This window comes from Drosophila grimshawi, unplaced genomic scaffold, assembly GCF_018153295.1.
Source record: "Drosophila grimshawi isolate 15287-2541.00 unplaced genomic scaffold, ASM1815329v1 contig_44, whole genome shotgun sequence".
Lineage (NCBI taxonomy): Eukaryota > Metazoa > Arthropoda > Insecta > Diptera > Drosophilidae > Drosophila > Drosophila grimshawi.
Genome location: NW_025063240.1, coordinates 21,080,607 through 21,107,194, shown reverse-complemented (window position 1 = coordinate 21,107,194; position 26,588 = coordinate 21,080,607). Strand labels below are relative to the sequence as shown.

At 41.4% G+C, this 26,588-nt stretch overlaps 2 protein-coding genes across 2 annotated transcripts in view; one reads left to right on the top strand and one right to left on the bottom strand.

Annotated features, from left to right (window-relative positions):
- The window catches only part of LOC6557728 (elongation factor-like GTPase 1), a 73,970-nt gene that overhangs the window by 2,842 nt on the left and 44,540 nt on the right, over positions 1 to 26,588 (top strand). Inside the window, exon 4 of the mRNA XM_001983395.2 lies at positions 8 to 121. Coding sequence (XP_001983431.1) covers positions 8 to 121 — 114 coding nt within the window. The remainder of the gene's footprint in view (positions 1 to 7; positions 122 to 26,588) is intronic.
- On the bottom strand, positions 949 to 26,588 carry LOC6558391. Its single transcript, XM_001983396.2, has 5 exons — positions 25,101 to 26,588; positions 4,418 to 4,566; positions 4,222 to 4,300; positions 2,558 to 2,708; positions 949 to 2,017 (listed from the first exon to the last, which is right to left on the bottom strand). The coding sequence occupies exons 1-5, from the start codon at positions 26,511 to 26,513 to the stop codon at positions 1,305 to 1,307; spliced, it is 2,505 nt and encodes an 834-aa protein (XP_001983432.1). The 5' UTR covers positions 26,514 to 26,588; the 3' UTR covers positions 949 to 1,304.

Below are 26,588 nucleotides of genomic sequence, written 5' to 3'. Positions count from 1 at the left end.
TTTTCAGGTCAAGTTTTAACGGCTGCAAAGGAGGTTTGTCGTCAGGCTTTTCAGAATCAACCACAGCGACTGGTTACGCCCATGTACAGCTGCAACATTGTCGTCAATGCGGAAATGCTGGGTAAGTCCCTGATTGACTATCTAATTATCTATGTAAAATTTGATATCAGCTAACTTTTAGCTTGAAAGACAAAGCACGAAGAGATTTTCAGCTGATAACTTTTGGCTGATGTAGCTAAAAAGTTGTGTTCCTTAACTTTTACCTAATTTTGTTATTATACCCTTGTAGAGGTTGTTGTACTTTTGTTGTGAACTTTGTAACGCATTCAAGGAGACGTCTCTGTTCCATTTAGTATATATATTCTCGAGCAACATCACTAACTTAATTGATATCTCAGCCAGTATGCCTGTTTAAATGCAAACAAAATCGATCCCTTTTTTAATTCATCAAAATTTAGATGATGGTAATATGACTCTAGCAATCAGTTCCTTCCTCCCAACTCGAAGATAAGGTTTAGTTTGCAATGCATTTATTATTGATTTAACTTAAGTGTATAAATAATTTATTACATATGCAATTCGTATTCGCAGCAGAGCAAGAATTCATTGAAAATCGCAAATTTTCGTTCACATTGATAATTGTTTTGTTTTGTTTTAATTTCGTTTAATTTAACTACTAGTAAATGCAGCTTAAGTCTAACATAAATAGGCAACTAAATGTATTTTTTTCTCGCTTGTTTATAATTTAAGTAATTTGCTTCACTGTTTAATTAAGTAAGTATGTTTAAAGAATATATAAAATTGAGGCCATGCTAGGGTTCGACATGCAAAACAAATTAATTAAACAATTAGTGTGAGCGGGGCGTGTGCGCGTAATTGTTTAATTAATTCGTAATTGTTTTCTTCGTTCTTCTTTCTCTTTTATTTTGTTTTTAATAAATACAAAAAATACGAGTATTTTGTTAAAAATTAATTGGGGACGATCAAATGAGATGATCGGAAATGCCATTTCAAAAATGCTTAATGTGCTAAGTGCTTAGCGTCTAAGTGTTAAGTTCTCTTACGTTACGTTACGTTACGTTGCGTCTCGTCTACGATATGCTACGTTACGTTGCATTACGCCTTTTACGTAGTCGCCGATACCGGTTCCCATCCCGAATCGATATCGATATCGATTTCGATCCTTTGCATCAGTCACAGTAGGTTTTTGCAGTTGTATAAAAATGAATTCGAGGCTCGATCCACACAAATAATTTTGTTGCTAGAAAAATTTAACTACTAGTTTAGGTTGCCCGCTTGCGTCATTAGTCCCAGACAATGGTATCCTTGAATTCCAGCACACGATCCCACGGAAACTCCGGCTCCAAATCTTCCAGCGTATACAGCGATCGTTTGGCACGGCTCGAATCCGGTAATGTTGTTAGCTCCGCCGCCGGTGACTCCGAATTGAGATTGAGATTGAGATTGGCATCCGCTTGGAGCGTGGTGCGTGCCTCCGCCTCATCGCTGGCCTGTGTACTGCTGCTGACAGCTGCTCCCTGATCCCGTTCCCGCTCCTCGGCGGCTGCCTCAATGGGCGGCGCCTCGCCACGTCGCTCATTGTTCCGTCCATAGTTGCTGCCCGGAAAACCATTCAACGTAAACTGATCCGGTCGGAAATTGGGCGTACTATGCGAATGTGTGCTCTCCGGCCGATTTAGATACTGATAGGTGTTGCCGCTGCTGCCGCCCTGGAACGTCTGATCCTGTGGCTGATAGTTTGCGCTGATAGCCCCACTGCCCCCCTGACTGCCGCCGCCATAGATGGGTCTGCCATAGCTGTCCTTTTGTCCGCCCAGATTGCTGTTGCTGCTGCTGCCGCCAATCGGACGATAGAAGGGCTTCTGCAGCTGATAACGCTTCGGTGGCTGCGAACTGGGCTTGCGCACCGAGTAACCGGGTTTCACGCACATCATGCCAAACACCCGAATGCCGGGCACACTCGCATACGTCGGCTGATCATGGGCCATGGGTCCCTCTGTCGCAACGGGAAATAGGTTTATTAGTTTAAATTCAGAGAGATCATTTGAGAAACTTGAAAGAAGATGGTATTGCTATAGATATGTAGGTAAGGATGGGATAGAAAGGTATCTGCAAGTTGGCTAGTTCCTCGACTGGTGTATTCTTAGTTGTTAAGTCAGCGTTTCAAGATTAATACTGCATTTAAGTTGATATAATCTTGATAAAATGTAAACATTTCATTGAGATTGCTTAAGAAACACGAGAGAAAATCATATTGTCTTAAATATATGGGTAACCAGGGGATAGAAAGGTGTTTCCCAGTCGAACACTCTCTACCAGATCATTACACAATTGACAATGATAAGACTCTATTTTGGCATCAGTTAAAGAATAAGGGTAAATTTACCAATTGATCTCTTTATATTCTAGACTATAAGAATACCCATAGGGTTGGCTCCAAGCTTCTATAAAACCGAACCAATTTTCAATTGAAATAATTATCTTTGGCGATTTTAATGCAATATTCGTTAATAGCTTGGCCTTGGCCATTACTTACCCATCTTAAAGTGGTCGGGGCAACGGCAGATGACGAGATAGTGCGATTTGCCGGTGCGTGTGTTTTGTAGCGCCAGCAGGGACCAATCCTTGGGGGAGCGGCATTCGCGCATTTCCGTGGTTGCCTCGCAGGTTTTGGCCAGCGTAATTGCCTGTGCAACAGCAGAGAAAACAAAGAAGAAATAGGTGGTGTATTTAGTGCCTGATGAATCCCGTTAGGCTGTCTAGACGGATAATGGCTGATAGATGGTGGCTAACTCTCAATTAGACATTGCCCCACAGGACGGCAATGGAAAGTTCACTAATCGAATTGCCAAACTTCCTCCGCCTCTTTCATTTAATTCTCTCTCTATATGTATGCACAGATCGTGGGGCAAATTGAAAGTTAACATGCCACAAAACAGACATGCCACAGCTGCAGCCAGCAGTGCAGCCACTGTTGGACAGGCGAGAGCTGTCACTGTCAGCAGGCACTCGCTTGATGCCCTGGGCGCTGGCTGGGATGACGATGGCGAGGGCGAGGGGGAGGGGGAGGCAAAGCGACGGTGTATGTTGCATGGTGCTTGTGCCACATTAGCTAAAGCTTGCCAAAAAACATAAAAAAAGAGCAGAGATTGCAGTGCAATTGTTTACTGGTGTTGATCCCCATTCAATTGCCCTGACATGATTGTCCTTTTAAAAGATTCGTGTTGCACTTGGGCTACTGCTGCTGTTGTTGTTGTTGCAACTCTTGTTGTTGTTGCTGTCAATAATTTGATTGACTTGCGGCGCTAGCTGACTGGCTGCCTGCCTGCCTGCCTGCCTGGCTGGCTGGTTGGTATTTCCTTTCGCCCGCTTGCCAATTGGCTGCCATTCAGGTTAATGTGGCCTGCCAGTTAAAAGTCTTACCCCCGTTTGTTGCAGTGCTTTGTAGTTTTCTAGTTTTTCTAGATGTGGCTCTAGCTATAGCTATTTTTACCACTTGCTCGCTTAAACGCATTTTCATAATTTGCTTGTTTGGTACAGTTGCAGCAAGGCATCATCGTCAACGGCGGCAAGTGTGGCACTTAACGGTACTCAACTGCACAATTATTACAGCTGTTGCTGTGGCAGCTGCAGCCCACGCTGGCCAGCAAACTGTCCAACTGTCCGCTCGCTCCATTAAACTATTAAACGTGCTTTATTATTTAATTTATTTGCAAGTTTTTTTTTTAGTGCCACAGCAACAGCTACCACTTATATCTCAATTATGCACCACAGCATAGCTAATTGATGACGTGCTGCAGTCGCATACCACACACATGCGGCAGCAGTGGTGCCTAGTGGTGCGCTGGTGGGTTTGATGGTTGCCCGGCCAACCAACCAACTGCACTTGTTAGCAAGTCAAACAAGAACAAGCGCCTTGGCTCAGATCCTGCTGCCACAAAATCTTTAGTTGGCAATCTATAAGGCAGTGCCAGCTGATCGCTTTCAAGTCGTGCCCAGCCACATGATCTATCATTGTTGCCAATTACATAGACCATCTTGCAATGCACTGCACGAAAAAACAAGCACAATTTAAGCTTCCATTTCCTGATTCAAATTGCACTTTTCAAAAATATTTCAATTGCCATTTGCTGTTTTTTTTTTTTTTTTTGGTTTCAGTGTAAGTTGATTGACGCACCCTACTGTTAGATGGCAACTTACCTTCTTCTTATTATCACCGACCAATTTGGTGGTGTGCTGATCATCCTCGTTGAGGCTGGCCGAGCAGGGATCACGATATCTGCAAAAAGGAAGATAGATTAGGTTTTTAGTGGTTAGCAGCTGTCTGGGAATGCGCTGTGCCCAGCTGGACGCAGCTGACAATCCAACTGAGCCTGGACTGGAAACTGTGGCTCACCTTGATGGACAGGCGCAGAGCGGTTGGGTGTAGTTAAGGCGTACGTAGACAGCATTGCAGACCTGCTGTATGGCGCACTCGGGCAGCAGATAGATGTGTTGATTGTGCGGATAATAATGATATTTTGTTGGTTTCGCTGTCGCCGTCTTCTGCAAATAGAGTTAGAAATTAAAAACACATATATATGTATACAATTATAATCGACTTGATTGATGTGGCCAGGGCTGTGCTAATTAAACTGCAGCTGCAATTCTGTTTAAATAGTGCTTTAAGGCATGGGCCTTAGATTTCCAACAGTGCTTCGAAGGCAGACTTCCTACTCCGCCTCCGACACCCGTCTTCATCTCGAACTGCAACTGCAACTGCAACTGCAACTGCCTGTCAGTTGCAAATATTTGCACTGGCTTAAATGCTTGTTTGTCTGCTCAACTCGTTGGCAAGCCATGAGCCAAGAACACTAAACACATATTTGTCTGTGGCTCTTGGCAAGTGCGAAATTGACGCAGCGTTTGCAAACAACGGTCTCGGACCAGGAAGGTTTCGAGCGATAAATTGAAAATACGGTTAAATGTAATAAATCCAACTGAAGAAGATTTCTGGGTGCCAATCAGCAGCTTCAATTGCAAAACAGCCAACTGCAAACTGCAAACTGCAAACTGCAAAACTGCATTTGCGTTAGGTTAATGGCAAACGAGACTCTCACATATTGCCACAAATTGCTTCACTGCACTTGGGCCTTTTCCGTTTGCCCAGCGGAAGCAATGCAAGCGAAAAAAAGAAATAATAAAAACGTATTCAGAAATGGATGCAAGACAGCTGTAAGAGGTGTGGCAGGCGTTGCAAGTGCCACCCTTGGCAAAGTCGCACTTTGCAATTTGCTTGGTAATTTTGTGCGCAAGAGTCAACAACTCCATTTACAACTCGCATCTGGAGTTCAAGTCCCGTCACTTCCTTTCTTTTAACTAACAGCCATTTTGCTCTCAACTTTTCTATGCAGGAAACTTTCTAAATACTCAAATATAGATGGCACTCGTATCCACAATTCACATTCTGCTGTCGTCACTTGGCGACTTTTGTTTTGCTATTAAAATGCTCTTTGCAAACTCTACTTTTTGCATATTGTCTTTGCAAAATATGCTTTAAACAAAATTGCAAGTTGTTTGCCGAATAAGTTTAGCTTGGCTTCCGTTCCTTCATTTGCCCCTTTTTCCCCTATTCCCACAGTTTTCCCTTTCCACTTCGTAGCAAACAAACATACACACACAAATTAAACAATCACTTTGTTCTGGTATGCGTAAACATTTGTAGAGAAAATTCTTGGAAATTCCATTAACCGAGTAGAGGAGTTTTATGGTTGAGTCCAAATTAATTGGCAGTGTTGAGCTGGATTATGAAGGTATGTTGTTCATAAAAGTTTTTGCAAATATTTGTACTTCAGCACGGATGCAGAAAGTTTTCGTTTGCTTTTTAAATAATAGTTAATCTTAAAATGGTTGTAAAGTTGAACACTAAAGCTTGCAACATTTTATGTTGATGGTTTAACAGCAAGCTCAACTAAAAGTCAGTTGACTTTGTTAACCTTGATATCGACAATGGTGAAAACTTATTGAAATTTCTGAATACACACAAACAAATAAAAAAGAAGTCTCTTTGCATGACTCATACGCCATGTTAGCCGTCATTGTTAACCTACGAGCGGACTCAACTAAATGCAACAAACTACAACTAAAGCTCAACTCTCACTCAGTTTGTTAGCAATTTTCCTCACTAATTGCGCCTTGTAGCAGCTAGTTGCTGTTGTTGCTATTGTTGCTATTGTTGTTGCAACTTGTTGCTGTTGGCTCCTTGCTACTTAGCACATAATTGAACTTAACTTTAGCTTAGTCGCCTCTTAAACTCTCCTCGATGCTGTTGTTGTTGCTGGCTTCACTTCACTTCACCCAGAAAAGAGCGCTTCCCATGCCAATCATTTGCATTCGGAGTTGAAGCCCCCAAAGCAGTTGTGCCCTGCCATCCCCTCCCATTTCGCTGCTTTCTTAGCACAGTGATTTACACTGGCTCTGGCATTATTATTGAGTCTTGTTGTAGCTGAACCTGGAGTTGGAACTGAAACTTGGGGATTGGGTCTGCAAATCTGCAAGTTGGTTGTCTGCCACAACTTAGCCGTGTAGTCAGCTGTTTGTCGCATCTGTCCAAATTGTGCAACTGTCGCCTCAATGCTCCTCGTCGTCGGATCTTGGGGGGCTTGTTGCCTGTCTAGTTGGCTGACTGCCTATTCCCAGTTTCCCCTTTTCTGCCTGTCTCTTTCACTTTGGCTAAGTACATTTTTAAATATTTACCATGTTGTTGGACAAGCAACTGCCAACTGGGCAGGCGGCAACAGGTGGGCGCTGCAAGGGAGAGGTGGAAGGGGGTGGTCATTTGCTGTACTTTGCTGCCTAACTAGTCTTTCAGTTAAAGAATTTTCCACGAATTGCAAATTAAAGCGTCGCCTTGCGTCCGCTTTAGTTTTTTTAGTTTAGTTTTTCGTTTTCGGTTCGACATGGGCACACAGGTTAAAGTTCAGACAGTGGCAGTACTTGGCCCCCACACACACACCAACACACAGAGCAACACACAGAGCAACATACTAACTACTAACACTTGAAAATTGTGTTTCACTCTTTGGCTACCTTTCCGTTTTGTTTTTCCCTGAGTGTTTTCCTCGCCTCATGAAGTGGCACGACCTTTTGTATCCGCAGCAGCAGCAGCAGCAGCAGCAACATTTTTCAGCCGTTGATGCGTTATTCGAGTGGCATGAATTGCATTTTGATTGAAAAGAAAGTGACATTTCCGCTGATTTCTTTGCATCGCATTCGCTTTTGTTGCTGCCCCATGTTCTCTTATCGATTTTCCTTTTCTGCCTGCAACATTCAGCAGCTTTTGGTCAATATTTGCTTAGTTCTTGCTGTCGATTGCATTTGACGGCAGAATCAATTATTCTGCAAAACTCTTTGCCAACACGTTCGACAGCTAATTTCAGCTGGCATGTGCAACATGGCGTATGTGGCAAGGTAGCGTGTGTTCTCCATTAATCCAATATGCCTCCCATCTCCGCCAAAAAAGCGAAAGCTCCTCGCTCCTCGGCGGCTTCTAGCTACAGCATAATTTTGGCTTTTAAAAATGGTTTTACCTTCGATGCTAATGATCGATAGTTTGGTTGTGACTATGGTTATTTTTTATAATGCTTAGTTTGGTAATTATTTCCATGAGTAAGCTCGACTAAGTTAGGCTTCAATTATGAAGAGTTATCGTTGCATAAGGAGGCTCGGTGGCTTTGGGTATAATTTGAACACGAATTTGGTTATGGAAAATCACATGTAAATTTTATATTTTCTAGTCCCTCCAATCATGATTTAAAAGCCCTGGTTTTTTTTAAATCGATTGACTTTTGACAAAGTTATGGCAATTCAAGTTTTTCGACCCGCGCTTAGTCAAACTTGAGAAATATAGTTTCCCAATTGCTCTATTTTAAAGTTGTTCCTCAACAAAGTTATCGACAAAGCTGCAGTTATTCACAATGGGCTTAGGTTTAAGTAAAATTTATCAACTACTCTTTTCCATAGTTGCAGTCAAAATTTGATCATCTAATAACACTCGCTCTTTGCAAACTATGCTGCAAAGTTACTCCAAACTGCCTGCTTTTAACGGAAGTGAGTGCCACTGACAACTGTTGCAGCTGTTGAGAATCTAGCAGCTCTCTCACCATGAGTGAATTAAGTTTATAACCAAAATAAGAAAAACTTTATCCTTGTGAATTTTCTCGCTTTCGTTTTCGTTTTCTGTTTCATTTTCATTTTAAACGCAGCTTGATTTATGCCAGCAGCTCAAATTTATATTTAATGAGCGACAGCAGCTAAAGACGTTGTTGCTAATGTTTTTTCTACTTTTTTTTTTCTTTTTGGTGCTCAAGCGCATGTGACTGACAGCAATGAAGTCAGCTTTAGGATTTGTTGGGTTGTAAACTGTCTGAGCAACTCTCACAGAGGCAGAGAGCAAATGTTATTCAAATGGTTTGGAAAACTGAACGTTGAAAGACAAACTCTGCTCATTCAATGCAAATTTCTATACAAATAAAATATATATATATATATACATAATATGTATATATGATGTTGCTTAGGCCACGCCCACCCCTCTTAGATTAAAATACATGAAGTGACTTTCTGTGTTGCGGTAGTGCAATTAATAAATAATTTTCATTTCATTTTCATTTGAAATTTGATTTAATTAAGTGAAAGTCGTCGAGCTCTCAAGCAGACCCCCCAACCCCTCCAACCACTTGGGGTGTATATATATATATATTTATATATAGTGCACAAGAACACAAAATTAGTTGCCATTACGTGTGTGTGTGTGTGTGTGTGTGTTGTACACACAACACTTGTGTGTGATTTTGCCTTGTCCTCTCACTTTCGAGGGCTTTTTATTTGTTATTTAATTTGATGCGTCAAGTGAAAATGAAATTTATGTTGTGGATGCTTGATTTAATTGTTGCTTGCTGCAGGTTCTTGTCAGAGCTCAAGTTGTATGTTGTTGTGGCTGTTGTTGTTGTTGTTGCTGCTGCTATTGTAGTGCTTGTTGTTGTTATTTAAAGAGCGTGAAATTTCAAGTAGATTGCCGCCTCACGATGTTTGCCGCCGGGGTCGTTGTTTTGTTGTTGCAGCTTAAAAGCTACCGAAAATCTTAAGATTTCGGTTGTTGTTGTTATGTACACATTTCACTTGAGCTTGCTTGCTGTGTTCGTTGTTCGTTGTTCGTTGTTGTTGTTAGATTGTTATGTTGTTAACTGTAGTTTCTCATGCAAATCCACGCAATTCATTTGTGTGTTTGTTTGCTTTCAATGTTGTTGCTGCCGTTGCTGCTGTTGCTGCTGTTGCTGCTGTAGCTGTAGTTGTTGCTGCGGTAGTTGAAGTTGTTGCTGATGCTGCTGATGCTGCTGTTGCTGTTTGCTCAACGCTTTTTTCCGGTTTGCTGGCCATCGATAGCTATCTGGCTGCATAGAACAGCACGGAACAGCATCCCTGGGCCACTTGATGGCCGCACTGGCAGTTTAAAATACATTTTCCAACTCCACTGAAAAGAAATTGCTGTTGACCGCGGGGCGTAATTAAAAAGGTTCAATAAATCGCTAGGTTATGGAGGGTTTGCAGCATCCGTTAGGTATCTTTATAATGTTAAAAGGTTAAGGCACACTTGAATATGGCTGAAAGTAGCCTGAAGCCAGAATCTAGACAACCAACTGACAGTTAATCCAACTATCGAGGTAAAGCCATAAAACTGATCGATTTCATTTTAAAAAAATTGATAAAATATGAATTTTAATATTAAAGCTATCGATTACATCTATTACATCGATCGATTGTGCTCCTAATGAAGTGAAAGGAATTATATTTCTATTGAGATGCATTTTGCCCATTGAATTTCTTAATCTGAGCAAACCACAAATATTTGATTGCTATCGTTTAGTTCTCATAGAGGTAAATAATTAAGCTGCTCATTATGGACGGCATCCGTTCCCTGGAATGGGATGCGATGCTCTGTAATGTGCCCCTTCCCCCCTTCCCCCTTTCAGAATGTGACCCGAAGTGTTCCAAATATCCAATGAATGCATTTGCTCGTTAAAAATCAAATAATGCTCGCCATATAAACTCATTAAAAGTTCAACAAACCCAAAAAAAAAAGAAAAAAAAGAGAAGCAAAGTGTGGGGCACCAAAAAGCAACTGTTAATAGAGTTAGTGCGGGCAATGTGAAGAGTGAGAGAGAGGGGAAAGAAGTGGTTGGGAGCGGAGTGAGAAGAGGAGCGAGCAAACGTTAAACTAGAACAATAAACTCGGCCAGCAGCGGGCAACAGCCATTGGTAATAACTAAGTACTAAGCATAAAGAAAAATATTACGGCACTGCGCATTAAACACGAAAGCAACACTTAAGAAGCTCGGACAACAGCAGCAGCAGCAGCAGCACCAACAACAGCTATAGCAATAACAGCAACAGCAACAGCAACAGAAACAGCAACAACAATTATGAGCTTATGACAAGTCACAAAAATGCTGGGCTAGCCATTTGAAACAAATTAGAACAAATTAACGTTGCCTAATGCAGCAACAACATGCAGCCAGCAGCAGTACCAGCAGCAACATACAGCCAGCAGCAGCAGCAGCAGCAGCCAGCCAGCAACACACACGCCAGCAACATGCTGCTCTTGCATTTGACACATTGAACGCCTTGAAGATTATTGCTTTTTTTGCTTAATTTGGTTTGCAACAATTATGAACACGGCGTACATTGTCCAGCTGCTGTCTGCAGTGTCCACTGTAGCTGTGGAATTTTGCACGCTGCTGCTGCTGTTGCTGCCACATGTGGAGCAATTGGATTATTCAATTTCGTTGTTCAACGCCACGGCGAAATAATGTAATTGCTGTGTATGTGCCACTAGCCAGCCCCCCATCCCTCCCTCCTCCTTCCTCCCACTCCTCTTTTGTACCTGTGCATTGCACATGCCCCTTGCAACTGCCACCCTCCCCTTGAGCAGCTACCTGCTGCTCACGTTTAACGCTTTGATGCAATCTCAGACGCTTACGTTGCAGACATTGTGCGAGTTTTTTCCACATTTTTTTTGCTTTATTTTTATGAAACGCGTTACGCTTATATCATGGAAAACTGATGATGCTGATGCGGCTGTTGCAGCACTGGCAACTTGGTCAGGATGAACCTGGGCCTTAAACGTGGCCTCGGTCTTGGACTCAACCTCGGTCTTGGTCTTGCTCTTGGTCTTGGTCTTGGTCACTTAGCCTGTCCGTTGCCCATCCGGCTTTGTTTGTTGTTTGACAAGTTATGCGCAACGCAAAAAAATATATATAAATATATGTATACATTTTCAAACTATGTAGGTATAAGGAAAATGTAACGCCGCCCAAGATGGATATCAGTTACGCATGCGCAAAGACAGAGGCCGACGGGGCGACAGACAGACAAAGTGCCCCAGTCTGCCAACTAAAGATGGTAGCTGCAAGATCGAAAATGGTAGATGTACATTGGCTGGCTTACTTTGTTGCAGCCGCCTGAAAAGCATGTCTTTCGTCGTAATACTTTTATGCACTTGTTTCTTATAATCGATAAAAAATAGGGCATATTGGAAATGATACATATTATTATATTGTTTAAAAACGGTTATTGTTTCTTGATGAGTTTGAAGTCGGAAAACTTCCGCTGATTCTTAAACAAGTTCAGCAGTTCTCAGTGATTATTAAACTATTTCCTTCTCGATTCTCTAGCTTATGTTCCATTAATTCTGCCACAAATATATCCTCAATTCTCATTCACCAGCTTATATTCCAATTATAAGTTCCTTCTAAATTCCATTCTCTAGCTTATGTTCCATTGATTCTTTCACAAGTTCTTTCTCAATTCTCATTCTCTAGCATATGTTACACTAACTCATCCATAAAGTCCCTTCTAAATTCCATTCTCTAGTTTATGTTCCATTAATTGTTTCACAAGTTCTTTCTCAATTCCATTTTCTTATGTTGCTTATGTTGCATTGATTCTGCGGCAGGTTTATATAGGAAACAAAACTCACTTTCTTCTTGGGCCCATTCGGCATTCATGCGTCTCGTTATTTGCTCTTTAAACAAATTCACTTAGGTTGAGGAAAAATGTTTCTATTGCTGGTCATTTACCTCGAACAACAGATCGGGCACCGTAACCGCAAAATGGTCAAAATGTTTACATTTTGTTTTCAACGCTAATACGCACATCAAACTGACGGTTTTCAACGTTTAGCTGTTATTTTTGAGAGGTTTTTTTTTGTATTTTTTAAGCGTCTACTCACGTACGAAATTGTGGGCATTGTTATGACCAGCAGGAGAAGGCGTCTCTTTGAGTCTTACCTGCAAAATGCGGAAAGAAAGCGAAATTAGTGTGTTGGCCAGAAGATTTGGGTATAATCGCAAGTAATAGCAACAAATTCCGACAAATGGGTAAATTAATCTGCATCTGACTGGTTTTTTTGGCTGCCAATTCGTATTTAAATAAGCCATCAACTTTCTACATGCAACAATTTCAACTACCATCCATTACTTTTGATCTGAGGCAGAAGCCGCCGCAGATTTCAATTAAGCTTGAAGCTGCAACTACCACAACAACAACAACAACAACAACAATAACAACAACAACAACATCAACAGCAATAACAAATGTTGCCTGCCTTTAATTTGTTGCGCCTAATTATTGCATTTCGCTGTTGGTTGTTTGGTTGTTGGTTGTTGGTTGTTGGTTGTTGTCTCTGTCTTTTGTCTTTTGTGTAGTGCCCTGGCATTTTTCTTGTGCCATCTCTTAACTATGCACAGCATTATAATATGTAGTTCTCCTTTTTTTTTTTTTTTTTTGGTTTTTGTTCCAAAGGCCTTGAGGCCAACACTTTCTTTATTGGACTTTCTTTAGATTTATTATCTTTTACAGCTTCGATGCTTGCGGCCTTTGCATCTCGTTTTTTTTCTTTACTTCTCTCTGGCTGCTTTTTGCCTTTTGTTTTGCGACTCGGCTTGCTTTGAATGTTTTTCGCATGGCTTTTCCACGACACAACCTGATCAAGAAGAAGACAAAGCAGCCACAGCAGCAGCAGCAGCAGCAGCAGCAGCAGTAAAAGATGAAGAAGAAGAAGAAGAAGAAGAGAAAAAGGCCAACATTATGCAGCAGTGCGTTAATTATGGGAGAGCCTGCGGTGCTAATGTCTATATCATTGGGTGTGCTGCGCTTCCCTATCCTATTAAAGCAGTTGATGGCAAAAAGAAAACAAAACACCAAACGTCGGCATTATAAAGCGACAACTGCTGAAGTTCACTTTGCTTTTTTATGTTTCTTTTTCTTTATATTTTGCCCAGTTTTCCATTTTCCTTCTGACTACACTGCAAAAAGCAATTTTGTGTTCGATAGAATAATAATTTGTGAAGAATTCTTATTCATCTTTCAATTTCATTGAATGAAAACCAATGATTGGAATAAAGACACATTTTGAGTCAAAAGTGCTTATCAAAAGTGTTTTTAATGAGAAGAAAAGAAAGAGATACGACAAAATACGAATTTATTCCGTGTTTCTCAACAGTAAAATGGTTTATTGCTATCGGAAATGGATTTATAACGATATTTATGAAACGGTTAAAGTTGTCAATAAAATGCAATTAACTTAATCATCAAATGCTGTTCGAGTATTTACATAACAATCTTAAAACCTCTAGCTCTTATAGTCTCTAAGATCGGCTTCTGCAAGAGTAACCAATCTTACTTTGAATCTAAACAATGTTGATTTATTTTAAACATAAAATTTGTATTTCATATTTGCACAGTGCATTTTAGCAGACTTCAGAGATAAATATGAAATTTGTAGTGAGCGATTTCGTCACAGTCCTTTGTTTCCGTCGTGACCGATGACTGTGGCGAATACTGTGCAGCCGGAAGAGGCGTGGAGGATCGCTGTGAAGTGGGGCGGGCAAGGGGCAGAAACTGCGATGCCAACAGCAATTTGCGACAAATTCTGTACGAATTGAAATTTCACTTGGCAAGTAACTAGCTGACTGACTCAATGTCCATCTGTCTGTCTGTCCATCTGTCTGTCTGTCTGCCTGTCGGTTTGGTTCGGTGTGCCTCTCTCGACCATTTGTGGGCATTTTGTCTATAAGTTTGTAACCTCAATTTGCATTTCAGTTCTGCACTGCGACAAATATGGCCAAAACAAATTTCGTTTTGGTATTTTCCACAGCATTTATTTTGTTTTGTTTTTTGTTTTTTGTTTTTTTGTTTTCGGAATGTTTAGATTGTGATTGCTGTGTTGTCCGTTTTGATTGCTATATAAGTAAGAGATAGAAAATCGAGTCGTTTGGCCTAACAGTAAATCAATTGGCAACAGAACGTATCTAATAGATACAGCCACAGACAGACTCATCGACTTGGCCATTGGCCAAGATACATCAGCATTTACAGCTATCAATCATAATTAAATGAATGATAATCAACATTGATCAGTTTTATGGCCAGTATGCAACTCAACTCGCAGTGAGAATATCTTTGAATATCTTTTGTGGTGCCTGTTATTAGAGGTAATGATAAAGAGCCGCAGCTCGAGCGGATCGCTCGCTGGCAACTGATTCTCCAGCTCCGTTATGCAGGTTAACATAACTCCCAAAGAGTTTCTCTCTCCCTCTCTTTCTCTCAATCTCTATCTCTATCTCATTGTATTTTCAGAGCCGGCGACCTCATCTCGTATGCAAACGCAAACTCTGACTTTGAGATACAAATACAAAGATGCGAGTGCGAATTTGTATTGTTGTTGTTGCTGTTGCTTTGTCTATCATTGGCATGCTGGCAACTTGGCAGCTTGGCAACCTGGCTGGCAAAAATTTAGCACGCTCGTCGCAGAGAGTCGAGCGATTGCAGCTTTCATTTTGGTCTAGGTGACAGGCCCGGCTAGTATGAGTAGTTGTTGCTGCTGTTGCTGCCACAAGCGCAGACGCTGCCACATTAATTTATTAGTCGCACTTGCAACTGCTGCTGCTGCTGCTGTTGTTGTTGCCGTGTAAAAGATACGCAACGTGTGCTGTGCGAAACATTTGGTCTGCCTGCCTGCGGCAGTCTCTGGATAGTTGTCGCCTATCAAATTACATTGCCTGCCATGCCAAAACCAGCAACATTTGAAATCTCTGGCATTTGTTGCTGTTGCAGTTGCTTGCAATTGAAACTGCAGCCTTGTTAGCCCAGCGAGAACAGGACAGCAATTGAATAATGATAAATGCTCAGCCAGAGCGGGATAGCCACTGAGTAATGAGAAATGAGAAATGAGGTTTATGCACTGCAAGCGCTTATCGCGAATATTTTTATTTATTTCTTATATTATTGCAGGTAAGCGGGCTTTGAGCTACGGTGCGACTGCAGGTGTCATTAATCACTTTTACTATCGTACTTAAGCTAATCTTAAAATTATGATAACATCCTGATCGACATTGAAATATTATGTTGAGAGAATCGTTAACTGTCATTCAAAACCAGGGCGTGATGTGATTATACTAGTTCCAGTGTTTTACCACGTGAACGAACAGTATTGGTTTTTGCAACTGGTTTTGAAAGAAATTCTAAACTTTGGTTTCGGCTCAAGATTCCGTTAAACACAATGTTCAAAGTACAATAATTCCCACTCATCTCTACATAGAAATGTAAATAATTTTATATCAGTAATATTGCATTTGTGCAGCTAGCAAACTCTCAAGCACAATCTTGCTCATAAATATTTTAATCACCGCGCTTTATCATGTTAACCGGCAACGTGTGGACCCGCCTCCTTCCCACATCTATTTCTATCTGAGCTGCAACTCTGCTGAGCCCTACCATCATTTAGAAGATGCAAGTGCAATATCTACCCATTGTATATGCTCAGCTTACAATTCGCTCATTAATTTCACGCGCAGTACTCGCAACTGACGTTGATTGAAGATGCGGTCGTGTTTGGGTGCATGGGAATCATGTGAAGCCAACTATAATTCGAGTAGGAGTTGTAGTCGGAGTCAGAGTTGTAGTTGTAGTTGTAGTTGGAGTCCTCGTCCTATTGCAAACGCGAAATGATTAATAAAGGTGGGCAGCCAATTGTCTTGTTTTGCCTTTGCTTTCCATTTTTTTCTATATGTGATCTTCTGAACCCAATTAGTGTTGGTAGTCTGCAGTCGCCTTGTTGCCAAATGACACATATTTCATAGACGTGTAGATTTTCATTTCTATGGTGGGTGTGACCACGCCAACAACTTTTGCTTTTCTGGCCAAAAAACAAAATAAAAAAGCTCCTCCTTTCGTTTGAGGCGTCTCTTTTTCGCAGTTAGAAAGTGCATTTTTGTCAGTACATAATTGCCTGGTCTTTGTGTGGTGGTTGTTGCAACCTTTTTGCACCATTTACGTGTGTTGTGGGTATCCATGCCACTTACAACAACTGCTGCAACTGCAACAGCAACTGCAATCTCGCTCTTGTTGCTTTTTTGGGCAACTGCGTTTTTCGTGCGCAATTTGTTATTTTAATGATTTCGATGGAATCTTTTTTCTCTTCAGCCAGAGTGCAACCCCAAGTCCAACCCCTTGTTGTGGTTGTTGCTGACTTCTGTTTTGGCTTTGGCGAGAAAGTCTCATTGCATTCAAATGCAGCAATGCAGCAATGCCAAAGTCAAATGTTAAAGTGTTTACACGCCTCTCTGACAATACCCACACACACAACACACTCACCTATAAATCTGACAAATAACCAGACAATTGCTGTAGCAACAACAATAGCAACAATAACAACAACAGACAGCAACAGCTTACAAATTGCTGGCAACGTACAACACAGTAGTTGACAACATCAGCCAGCAACAAAGAGAACAGCAACAACAACAACAAACAAGCAACAATAACTAACAACAATGTCTGGTGACGGCAAACAATATGATGGCCACATTCAAATGGCTTTTTGAAGTGTACTTTGTCTTGGACCTGGCATTGTAATCATCGATATGCAGCATACACTCTACCACACCTACTCACACTCAATGGTATGTCAATATTTACGCCAGCCATTAGACGTTAGCTAGCAACTAAACTGCTTGTAATATTTGTGGAAGTACAACCAAGCCTTTTAGCCGTAAGTAAGAGTGTATTCATGGTATAATTTGTTTGCATTTATGCCAAAAAGATAACAGGGAGAACAGGGAATAGATACCCCTTGCCTTTGCCTTTTGTCTGTCTGTCTGTCGTTTTCTCGCTATGGAAATTGACACTTTTGCTAGAGCTTGAGTCTATCGACACTTGGCTCAAATTGTGTCAAGTTGCCAAGAGCAACGGCAGCACAACAGCCGCAACAACGACAGCAGCAATCAGCTGTCAGTGTGCCAGTTGGATGGCCTCAAAACTGACCATGCTTGCTGTAAAGTGAGTTGATGAAGTCAGCAAATGCAATCGATATGTGGCACAGCAATTGAAATGGAAATCGTATTAGGCACACAAACGGAAAGTCAAGTGAAATGCCGCTTTTTCAATTGAGTATCAAATGTTATCGATAGTCTAGTGAAACGATGTTCGAATTAAGTGATAATGTTATCGATAGCTTTAGATAGCAATGGTTAAATAATAGCGAATAATATGATATGATGAATAGAGTCTGAGACTGCCAGAAAACTATCTATAGTAAACTATGGTAGATATGGTAATCGATATTTTCGCTGCTGTTATCGATTTTATGTTTGTGTGTTTAAAGTTGAAGTTTTATTGGCACTTCCTGCTCCGACACTTAAGTTTAGGATGATTGAGAAAGTTTGAAATTGCCGTAAAACTATCTCCATTGTATTTTAGATACAAAAATCGTTTCATTTTTATTCCAGCTGCACTTTAAAATTTCAACTTTATGTGCACTTTAGTAGTTACTTCAACTGCCTGCCCCGACTAACTTATTCCATTTTAATGTCCGGTCAAAATGCGGAATAAAAACGTATCTATCCATTTATGTGGGTTGTAAATGGCGAGCTGTGTAACTGGTAGGTACACCCGGACTCTTGTTGCTGAAAGTACAACAAATTATGCGCCCCGCCCCAGTCAGACAAAACTTTTCTGTGCATTTTAATGAAATAGCTTTTTTTTTACTTCTTCATTTTTTTGTCCAGGTGGATCCCTGCAACAAATTACAATATCTGGTTGCAGGGCAGGCAAAAAGACACAACAGAGACAAAAAAGTGAAGCAGAACTCAAAAGACAACAAATTAGCATTTTAAATTTAAACATGAAAATTTGTGAACTGCAAATTTCAAGCAACATTTGTTGTCTCCCTCTCTCACCGTATAGCTTGCCACATGTGGCCAGCAGAACCACTTTCGCAGAATTGTGTCAAATGTGGACTTAAGCTGCCTGCCACGACTCCTTTGTGGCACTTTCTTTTGCATTAGACATAAATATCAAAGAGGCTAACGCCTTTAATAGTGCAACTTGCTGCTGCTGCTGTTGATGTTGATGTTGATGTTGCCACAAAAGCAGTAAAAGTTGTAGCGCCACAAAAAAGGAAACTAAAGAAATAAACTTACACAAAAATCGGCTAAAAATTAAAAACGTTTTACATTCAGCATAAGTGCAATTTGTGGCATTATTTTTGTTCGCTGATTGCATTCAACTGATGAGTGCTTGAGTTATAGTTCGAGTGTGTGTGTTTGTATATGTGTGTGTGTGGGTTAAATGTTGCATGTTTAGCGCTGTATGCCTGCCGCCACTCTTTCGCTGATTTGCCCCAAAGACTCGTTGTTGGAAAGTTTGATAGATGCATATCTTTTCAATGGCCAAGTTAATTGCAGGTGTGCTTAGAAATTGCTGTATTAAAGTTGCACCCGGGGCCAAAACCACGGGTCAAAGTAGCCAAAAGATCTTCATTATTTTTATTATTATTTACTATTTTTAATCCGTTCAGTTGGAAGTCGTGGCTCATCTTATTTTTTTGTTTGTTTGCTTTTATTTTGATTGTTTCTTTGTTTTGTTTATTGTTTTGTTTTTGGTTGCCGCTTTAGAAAGTACAATAAGTTTATAGACCATAAACGTCAGAATAGCGGCAAGCTGAGAACTGAGTGAGTGCTTTATAAATAATTTATCAATTTTATACCCGATTTTATTTCAGCTGCAGCGAGCAGCAATTGAATTAGCCATTGTCTATTGCCACAAACCTGAGATTGGCAACAAAGCAAATTGTGATTTAAATGCAATTGGTTTTTTGTTGTGTGATTGTGTGTGTGTGTGTGTGTGTGATTGTGTGTGTTTGGTTGTGTGTGCTCTATGCACAATTACACGACCTAGAAAGCCAAAGCAGCAGAAAGTAACGAGAGAAGAAAGCCAAAAGACCAAAAGACGAAGGATGATAGTTTGCTTAAGACTTTTTTTTTTTGTTGCTTGCAATAGGGGAAAGAAATGCAAATAGTTACCAGAGAGAGATAGAGAGAGGGTGAGGTTGCGGTAGAGGGAGAGACACATTTACAATTAGTTGCCAAATGCTGTGAGATCTTAATTTGGTCGTGGACTTCGTGAGGTCGTATCAATTGAAGAGTTGGCCGAGGGGGGAGGAGTGGGTGGATTGTCTACTTTTTGTTGATGTAGTTTGTTTTACGCTTCGGCTTCTTCTAACTCTCACTTAATGGAAAGTGCTGCCCTGGGAGATCCCCAATTCTCTCTCTCGCTTGCCACAATAAAAAGGAGCTCCCATTAGGGCATCAAAGTCCAACGATCTGCGGCACGATCGAAGCAAACTTGGCCCACGCATTAAGCAAAAAAATAAAATAAAATCTGCTACAGTCATTGCCGCAAATGAATTGTTGCCATATGATCAGTTAAGGGTTTGGCCAGCGTGCTCCACAATTGGAGTTTCACTTTTTTTTTTTCCATTTTATTCAGTTTTGCCGACAAAAAATTGCGTTGATTTTGCGCTATTTTTGGCACTAATGAGCGAAGGTTTTTTATATTATAATTTTATATAAATTGCCGTGATTAGCGTGTTGGATTCTGGATGCCAACATTGATGGGGCAAGTAAAAGTTGCGAGCCACAAAAATGTGTTTTCATAAATCAAGACGAGACCGAAATAGAAATGCAAAAAACCCTTTCCCAAAAGAGTTAGGTTAGAAAGCTAGCGACTAGACCTAGTTTAAGACCAACTAACAAAGTTAGAGAGACAAAGACAGAGAGAGAGAGAGAGAGAGAGATAGAGATAGAGAGGGAAGCGGCGACTTTTCTCAGCTTTCTTCATCACGGCGTTCATTGTTCGATTTTTCCTAATCATATGAATAATGTTGACTCTTTCTTTGTCTCTGGGCCTCTTTCTGCTTGAATGCTTTCATTTGCATTTGCTTACAGCTTCCGCCAAGCACTTCAACTGCCTCCATCTCCCGCCCCCCCTCTCCACAGCACCCCCTTTGGCTTTTGCTTGTAATTGTTTTGTGGCGTCTCTTTGATTAACATAAGCGCAGATCTCTAACGGTCTCTTTTGTGTGTGCCTGCGTGTGTTAACAAACAGCTTTGATTAAGAAGTTATGGCCAAAAGTAATCTCCTGAGTCATGACAACTATTTCATGGTCAGTCGATTTATGGCCAATTCCATGCTTGATTACGTTGCTGAACTTTCCACAAGCAACGCACAACAACCGCCACCTGCCGCAAAGGCTGTCAATCAAATAATAACACAAATTGGCAGCTGCAAAACTCGCCAGAAATTTGTAGACTATTTTTCAACAACTTCATGGAATAATTCCGTTACTTATTGCTTTATGTACACATATGAAATTTCTTGGTTTATTTGTTGAAATTACGTTAACTGCAATTCACTTTTCTTGGCTTTTGTTTTTCATTTTCTCATATGCTATGATTATATGCTCTATGCATTGTAAAATTGTTGGTGTCATTGTTGTGCGGCACGCGGCAGTTGTGCGGCACGCGGCAGTTGTGCCCCATGCGGCGGCGGTGGGCAACGCTGCTAAGGTTAGTGAAAAAGCAGTGAAACTTCTTTTTTTGCTTTTCTTTTAGCGTAATAATGCAAATGAAAAAACTATCATTAATTGCCACAACTACACGGAACGGGCGAGGGCGTGGTCTCTTTGCTACCGAGCTGCCTTTGGCGTCATGGCGCATGCTGCATGCGGGGGAAGCTTTTCTCTCTAATACCCTGTAGCGGCATGAGACGAAGGGAAGAGCATACAACGTCTCATCTTAATTATCTAATTATCTACAAAATTCTTGGCATTATAGATACTCTTGGGAAGCATTGATATCGAAGCTTGAAATTATTTAATTATACAGAAAATTTCATAAGTATTCCCTACAAACAATTCACATCTCTCTTTACATGCAAGAAATCTATTTACATGGTATCTACAAGTCGAATACTCCCACCATTTGCCACTTTGTAGATGCGCTCCGCAGCTGCCCATTAATTAAATGAGCTGAGAGCGTGAAAAGTCGCATGTTGTTCATTTGTTGCATCATTCGTAGAAACTGAAGAAGAGCTAAGTGCAACTCATGGCGCAGCGCCACGACCTAGACAGTGTTTAGGTGGCATGCGGCATGTGGTATGGAAATGCAGTTAACGGTGCTTTAGCTCATCATTAGAGCCAATTTAGCCAAGAATAGCCACGAATTTTATTTGTGCTTTGACTTTGCATATCGAAATTTATGACACCTGTTCTGATTTGTGGCCCATTAGCGCCTCTAGAACTGAACTTGGCTCTTGAGTTCTTATTGAGTTCTCCAAGGTGGCTATAGAAAGCGTGTAAATGAATTGCGAGCGAAAGTTTTTGGAACTGTCTTCGTTGTTATTGTTATTATTATTACTATTATTGTTTGTATGTAAATTAGCGACCAAAAACTTAAGATCTTAATTTTTTGGTGTCGCAATGTCAAGAATATAATGAGTCTCGGCTTATGATTCTTCCCATCGTCCGATTCTGGGTAAAAATACAAAAAATACAAAAAATAAGTTTTAACAATGTGTTAATTACACACGGTGGTCAGGCAAAAGAATGCACACTGAAAAGAAAAACCCCGTACGAACAAATCTGTGCTTAATCGTTAATTTATGAAATTTCTAGCGGTAAACGACATCCAGCAATCAGCCAGAATGCTGATTCCGCTTCTCCAGCTCTTTGTGTTAACGCTTCGTTGTTTATCATCAAGTCGGGGAATCATGGGTAGCTCATAAAGTTGCTTAACGTCTATCTTCATGCTGTTGGGGTTGACTTGCAGTGGATTTACCATTGATTTGATGGTCACTTCACAATAACCATAAAAGTGCGCAAAGTGGCAAATACCCTATGGCTAGCTGGTTGGGGAATAGGTTTATGTCTATGTTTAAGACTTGCTTTATGTCTCTGTTGCAAACACGAGCAAATAGTTGCCTAAATAAACGCACATTTTGATGAGGAGTATTAGCAACAGTCAGATATAATAATAATAATAAATTAATAGTGGTAACAAACTCATTTTCTTTTAGTTAGAGGGTATAACAACGACCTTGTCACATATGTCAAATTAAGTAGAAATGTCAGCTTCTGTGTGTATGAATGGCACCCATTTCCATTTAGCTAAGCAATCAAAATAACTCGTCTGCTAATCGGAATTTGTATCTCTTTGTCTTTGAAGAGAGTCTCTATCCAAGTTACGAGATATTTAGTGCATTGCTCGAGCTTAAAACGGCATCAAACGATTCAAGCGCACAATGCACAATTCGTATTGGTTGGCAACAATTAAAGACTTCATCAGGCCACTCCAGTGGCTGGTTGGCAGCCTATTTAGGTGCGGATACCAATCACTCACTCCGCCTCTGACTTTCAATTCAATTAAGCACAAACATGGATGCTGTTTTGACTAGCAGCAGAGTTGAGTGCCTCTCGAATTTCTACTAAAAGTAAACTTTAGTTTTTTGTAATTTCTTTAAAGAATCGAAGCAATTCGATTATGTTTATGAGTTGTTATGTTTGTTGGCGTCTCACGACAGAAATCACACACCCATTGCACCCATGCTCAGCTCTAATGGGTACTTGGAAGAAGGTACTTAAATTACCTTAAACTCACAAGCCTAACGCAACTAGCTAACGCAATTTTTTGTTTGGTTGTTGATTGCAACCTGTTGCCGATAGTAGCCGGATTATGTGTTTGTGTGTCACGATGAGCGTGCAACGGGGAGGCGTCGCTACGTGCAACTCGCTCAACCTGTCGATAGTCTTCTGATATTGGCGCAACTATGAGTTCGAATCCGAGTTTAGACAATTGGCCGGCCAGCAGAGCTATGTGTGTCGGCTCCATCATCATCATCATCATCATCTGCTTGCTAGACAACGTTCCCATCTTCAACTTGGCCAATTGGCAATGGCCAATCGCAGCCATAAATTATGTCGTTGTTTGCTGGAGTCGCTTCAACGAGTTGCAAGCTGTTTGCTCGCTGGAGTCGCATCGCCATACCATCATCATATGTTGTTAGGCAAGGCGCACATCAAAATTTATAGGTCAGTAGTGGCTACAAATTGCCAAACGTCCGATTTTTTCCTTATTTTTTTTGTGTGGGCTTCGATGAGATGATGGAATGTGAGAAGCTGCCCTCAGACATGGCCGTGATCTGGACATGTGCATTAAATTGTATTCCCCCAAAGAGCAACTACCTCTCCCTTCGTTTTACGGCATGTCTATCTGCTGTGTTCCCAAAACTGACCCACTCAGCAGCAGCAGCAGCAGCAATAGCAAGAAGTTTCATAGATTCAACTGCAGCAACTGTTGTCGTCGCCAACAACAGCAACGTTATGACAATCGATTTGCAATGGAAAGCCTGAAGGCGCTCCATTTATAACAAGTGGCCACATTGACTGCCTGCCTGCTAGCCTGCCAGCCAGTCAGCCAGGCTGCCTCCTCTCTAGCTATGGATAACTATATACGCTCCAATCTCAAATGATATTTTTCATACCCTCTAAAGTGGAGTATAATCATTTTGTTACAGCATACAAGGTAGACTCTGACGAGCCCTTTAACAACTTTATTTCTTAAGTGATCTTAAGCGATACAACTTTCTTTGGATATATTTTGATCAATGGCAGTATAGTTGCTGCTTCATATGAAGTGTTAAAGAAGATCTGATTACAACTTATGAGTATAAATTAAAAGCCATTACAACAAATGCTCAAAGCTGATAATAATGCTTGTAATTATTTAAGTAGATGTTGCTCAAGCTCTGATTACAATATCTCCTATATCTGCAAGGGTATTTAATGCTTGACAATCGAAAAAAGATAGCTGTGGCAACGTGTAGCCATTGTTGTTGCTGCTGTTGTCGTTGTTTGCTGTTGTCGCTGTCAGTTGTTGCTGTTGCTTGTTGTTTGCCCCTTGTTGCCGCTTTCAAAGTCAAGTTGTACCAATAATTCTGCATTTGACATTCAACGGGCCTGCACTTCTTTTTTCTGTTTGTGTTTTTTTTTGTTTCTGTTGTTTTCTGTGCCATTTTCGGTCAAAACGGTTTTTTAAGCTGTCTATCCCCTTCAAAAGCCCCCCGCCACCACCCTTTCAAACTTGCCCCTCTATTTGGCATTGTGTTGCCTTTGATATGCGCATAAGTTTTGGAACTCAACGCTAATTAAGCGGAAAATGTCAAGCGGTCAAGTTAGTCAGCGAGAAAGGCAATTCTGGCCAAGCTTTCTGGACTTTCTGGCTTACTGGAATGGCGCTCATTAAATGCTCAACTGACCAGTCGAATACTTATGGGGAAAACAGATACTTTTTCTGGCAAAAAGACATAATTTGAAAAGTTCTCAAGACATCCGATTTATCTTATGAAATTACATACTTTTGCAACGCTGAGTTTAATAAACTCTCTTGTAAATATAAAAGTATTATATTTGATTTTTTTTAATACTTCCTTAATTAAAGTCGATCTGAAGATATATTGTTGGTTGATTTTAGACCATAACACTTGCAATTGTAAAATCAATGCCTGTAAATATTGGATGAGCCGGAATCGGAACCAAAATTCGTTTCTGGTGGACTAAGAAAGGCGTTTCGCATCTTTATTTTCGTTAAACTACCCAAATTATTTGGCAATTGAGGCCTGTTCAGGTTATTTATTTCTCTACTAACCTTGTTATCCTTGTTATTGTTGAGCTTCTGTTGATAGTACTCCTCGCGAGCGTTGGTGTTCAGGCTATCAATAAGCGCCGAAGCATTCACATGTCCATCATAAATGGTATCCTGGGCTTGATTATTGCTGTTGTATGTTGCTGCTGGCCCAACTGCTGCGGCTGCAGCTGCCGCTGCTGCTGCTGCTGAGGATGCTGCTGGCATTGCTATATTGGCTTGTGGTCTCGTATAAAGCTGCTCCAGCGGCAAACCTGGCGCACCCGAATTGATCGTTGTCATTGTGGCAGGATGCGATGAACTGGCAGCAGTTACCTTCTGCTGCTGTTTGGTGACTCCCAATTTCTGTTGCTGATAGTTGTTGTTGTTGCCAGTGCCTAGTTTTTGCTTTGTGGTTGTTGCCGTGCCGGGTGGCTTGGACTGTGCCGCGGCATTGGCAGCCGCTGCACTAACACTGCTCGGACGCTGAGGACCTCGTTTCACGGCAGCCGTGACCTTGTGTCCAAAGGGACGCTTTGTGGCACGCAGCTTATGCTTGCCCAGGGTGCTCAAGGTGCGTTGATTGCCAGCGCTCATTGTGGTGCTCGTACTCCCATCTGAATCGGCTGCAGTTATGGCGGCTATATTATTATTGGAACGTGCGGCAACAAATTGATCATCAGGTTCGGTGGCATCCGTTAGGGAATCGCCGCTGGTCGTCGACGGCTGTTGCAGTTCATCGTCAACCTCGTCGCTGTCGTCGTCGACGGTGGACTGCACCTCCTGATTGTCGGCCAGTGTGGTCAATGCCGGTGCTATTGTCTCTCCCTCCACACTCTGATCGGTTGTCGTCGGAAACTCCTTCATCAGCGTCGTCTGAGCTGTGACCTCCGCTTGCAATGCCGCCTGCTCGTTCATTGTGTGCTGCAGTTGCAACAGTGTCGTCTCGTCCAACAGCAATGTGGGGTCCGTTTCGGTTTCAGTATAACCCGTGCTGGGCAGCGTGCTCTGCTCCGAATCCTCTGTGGAGAGCAGTTGCGAGGCACTGCTACTTCTCGCTGAGGTCGCCTCTTGTTGTATTAAGTGCTGCTCCTCAATATCGAGGGTTTCCTTCAGTCGCGCCACACGCTCCACAATTCTGGCCAGCATGTCCTTTTGCTGTTCCGGCAGATTCTTCGTGTCCAGCTCCAGCAATCTATCATATTTCTTCATATTACGCTTAACGGTTTCAATATCCGCACGGGTCTTTGATGCGGGTGGAGCTAGCGTAGGATTTGGATATACATAGGGATTCTCCATAAACTGGGTGCGCGCCCGTCGATTGCTGTAGCCAACCAGCTCAATGACGCCGGGATATTCCGCATCGGTGATACCGGGCAGGGCGCACAGAGCCGCAATTAACGCCAGGGCGCAGCTCCAGGCTGCACTAAGCGCCATCTTTAACGGGATAGGAGATGGGAGAACACTAGTTGGCAATTTTAACACACTGAGCAATTTGAACGCACTTTGGGT

What these genes read in the sequence shown, in the direction of transcription:
- LOC6558391 (XM_001983396.2), bottom strand. Translation starts at nt 26,513, where the DNA reads ATGGCGCTTAGTGCAGCCTGGAGCTGCGCCCTGGCGTTAATTGCGGCT. An exon ending in ACAATAACAAGGATAACAAG is followed by an intron (nt 4,567 to 25,100) that starts GTTAGTAGAGAA and finishes CTCTATTTGCAG; the next exon opens with AAGACGGCGACAGCGAAACC. An exon ending in CTCTGCGCCTGTCCATCAAG is followed by an intron (nt 4,301 to 4,417) that starts GTGAGCCACAGT and finishes TCCTTTTTGCAG; the next exon opens with ATATCGTGATCCCTGCTCGG.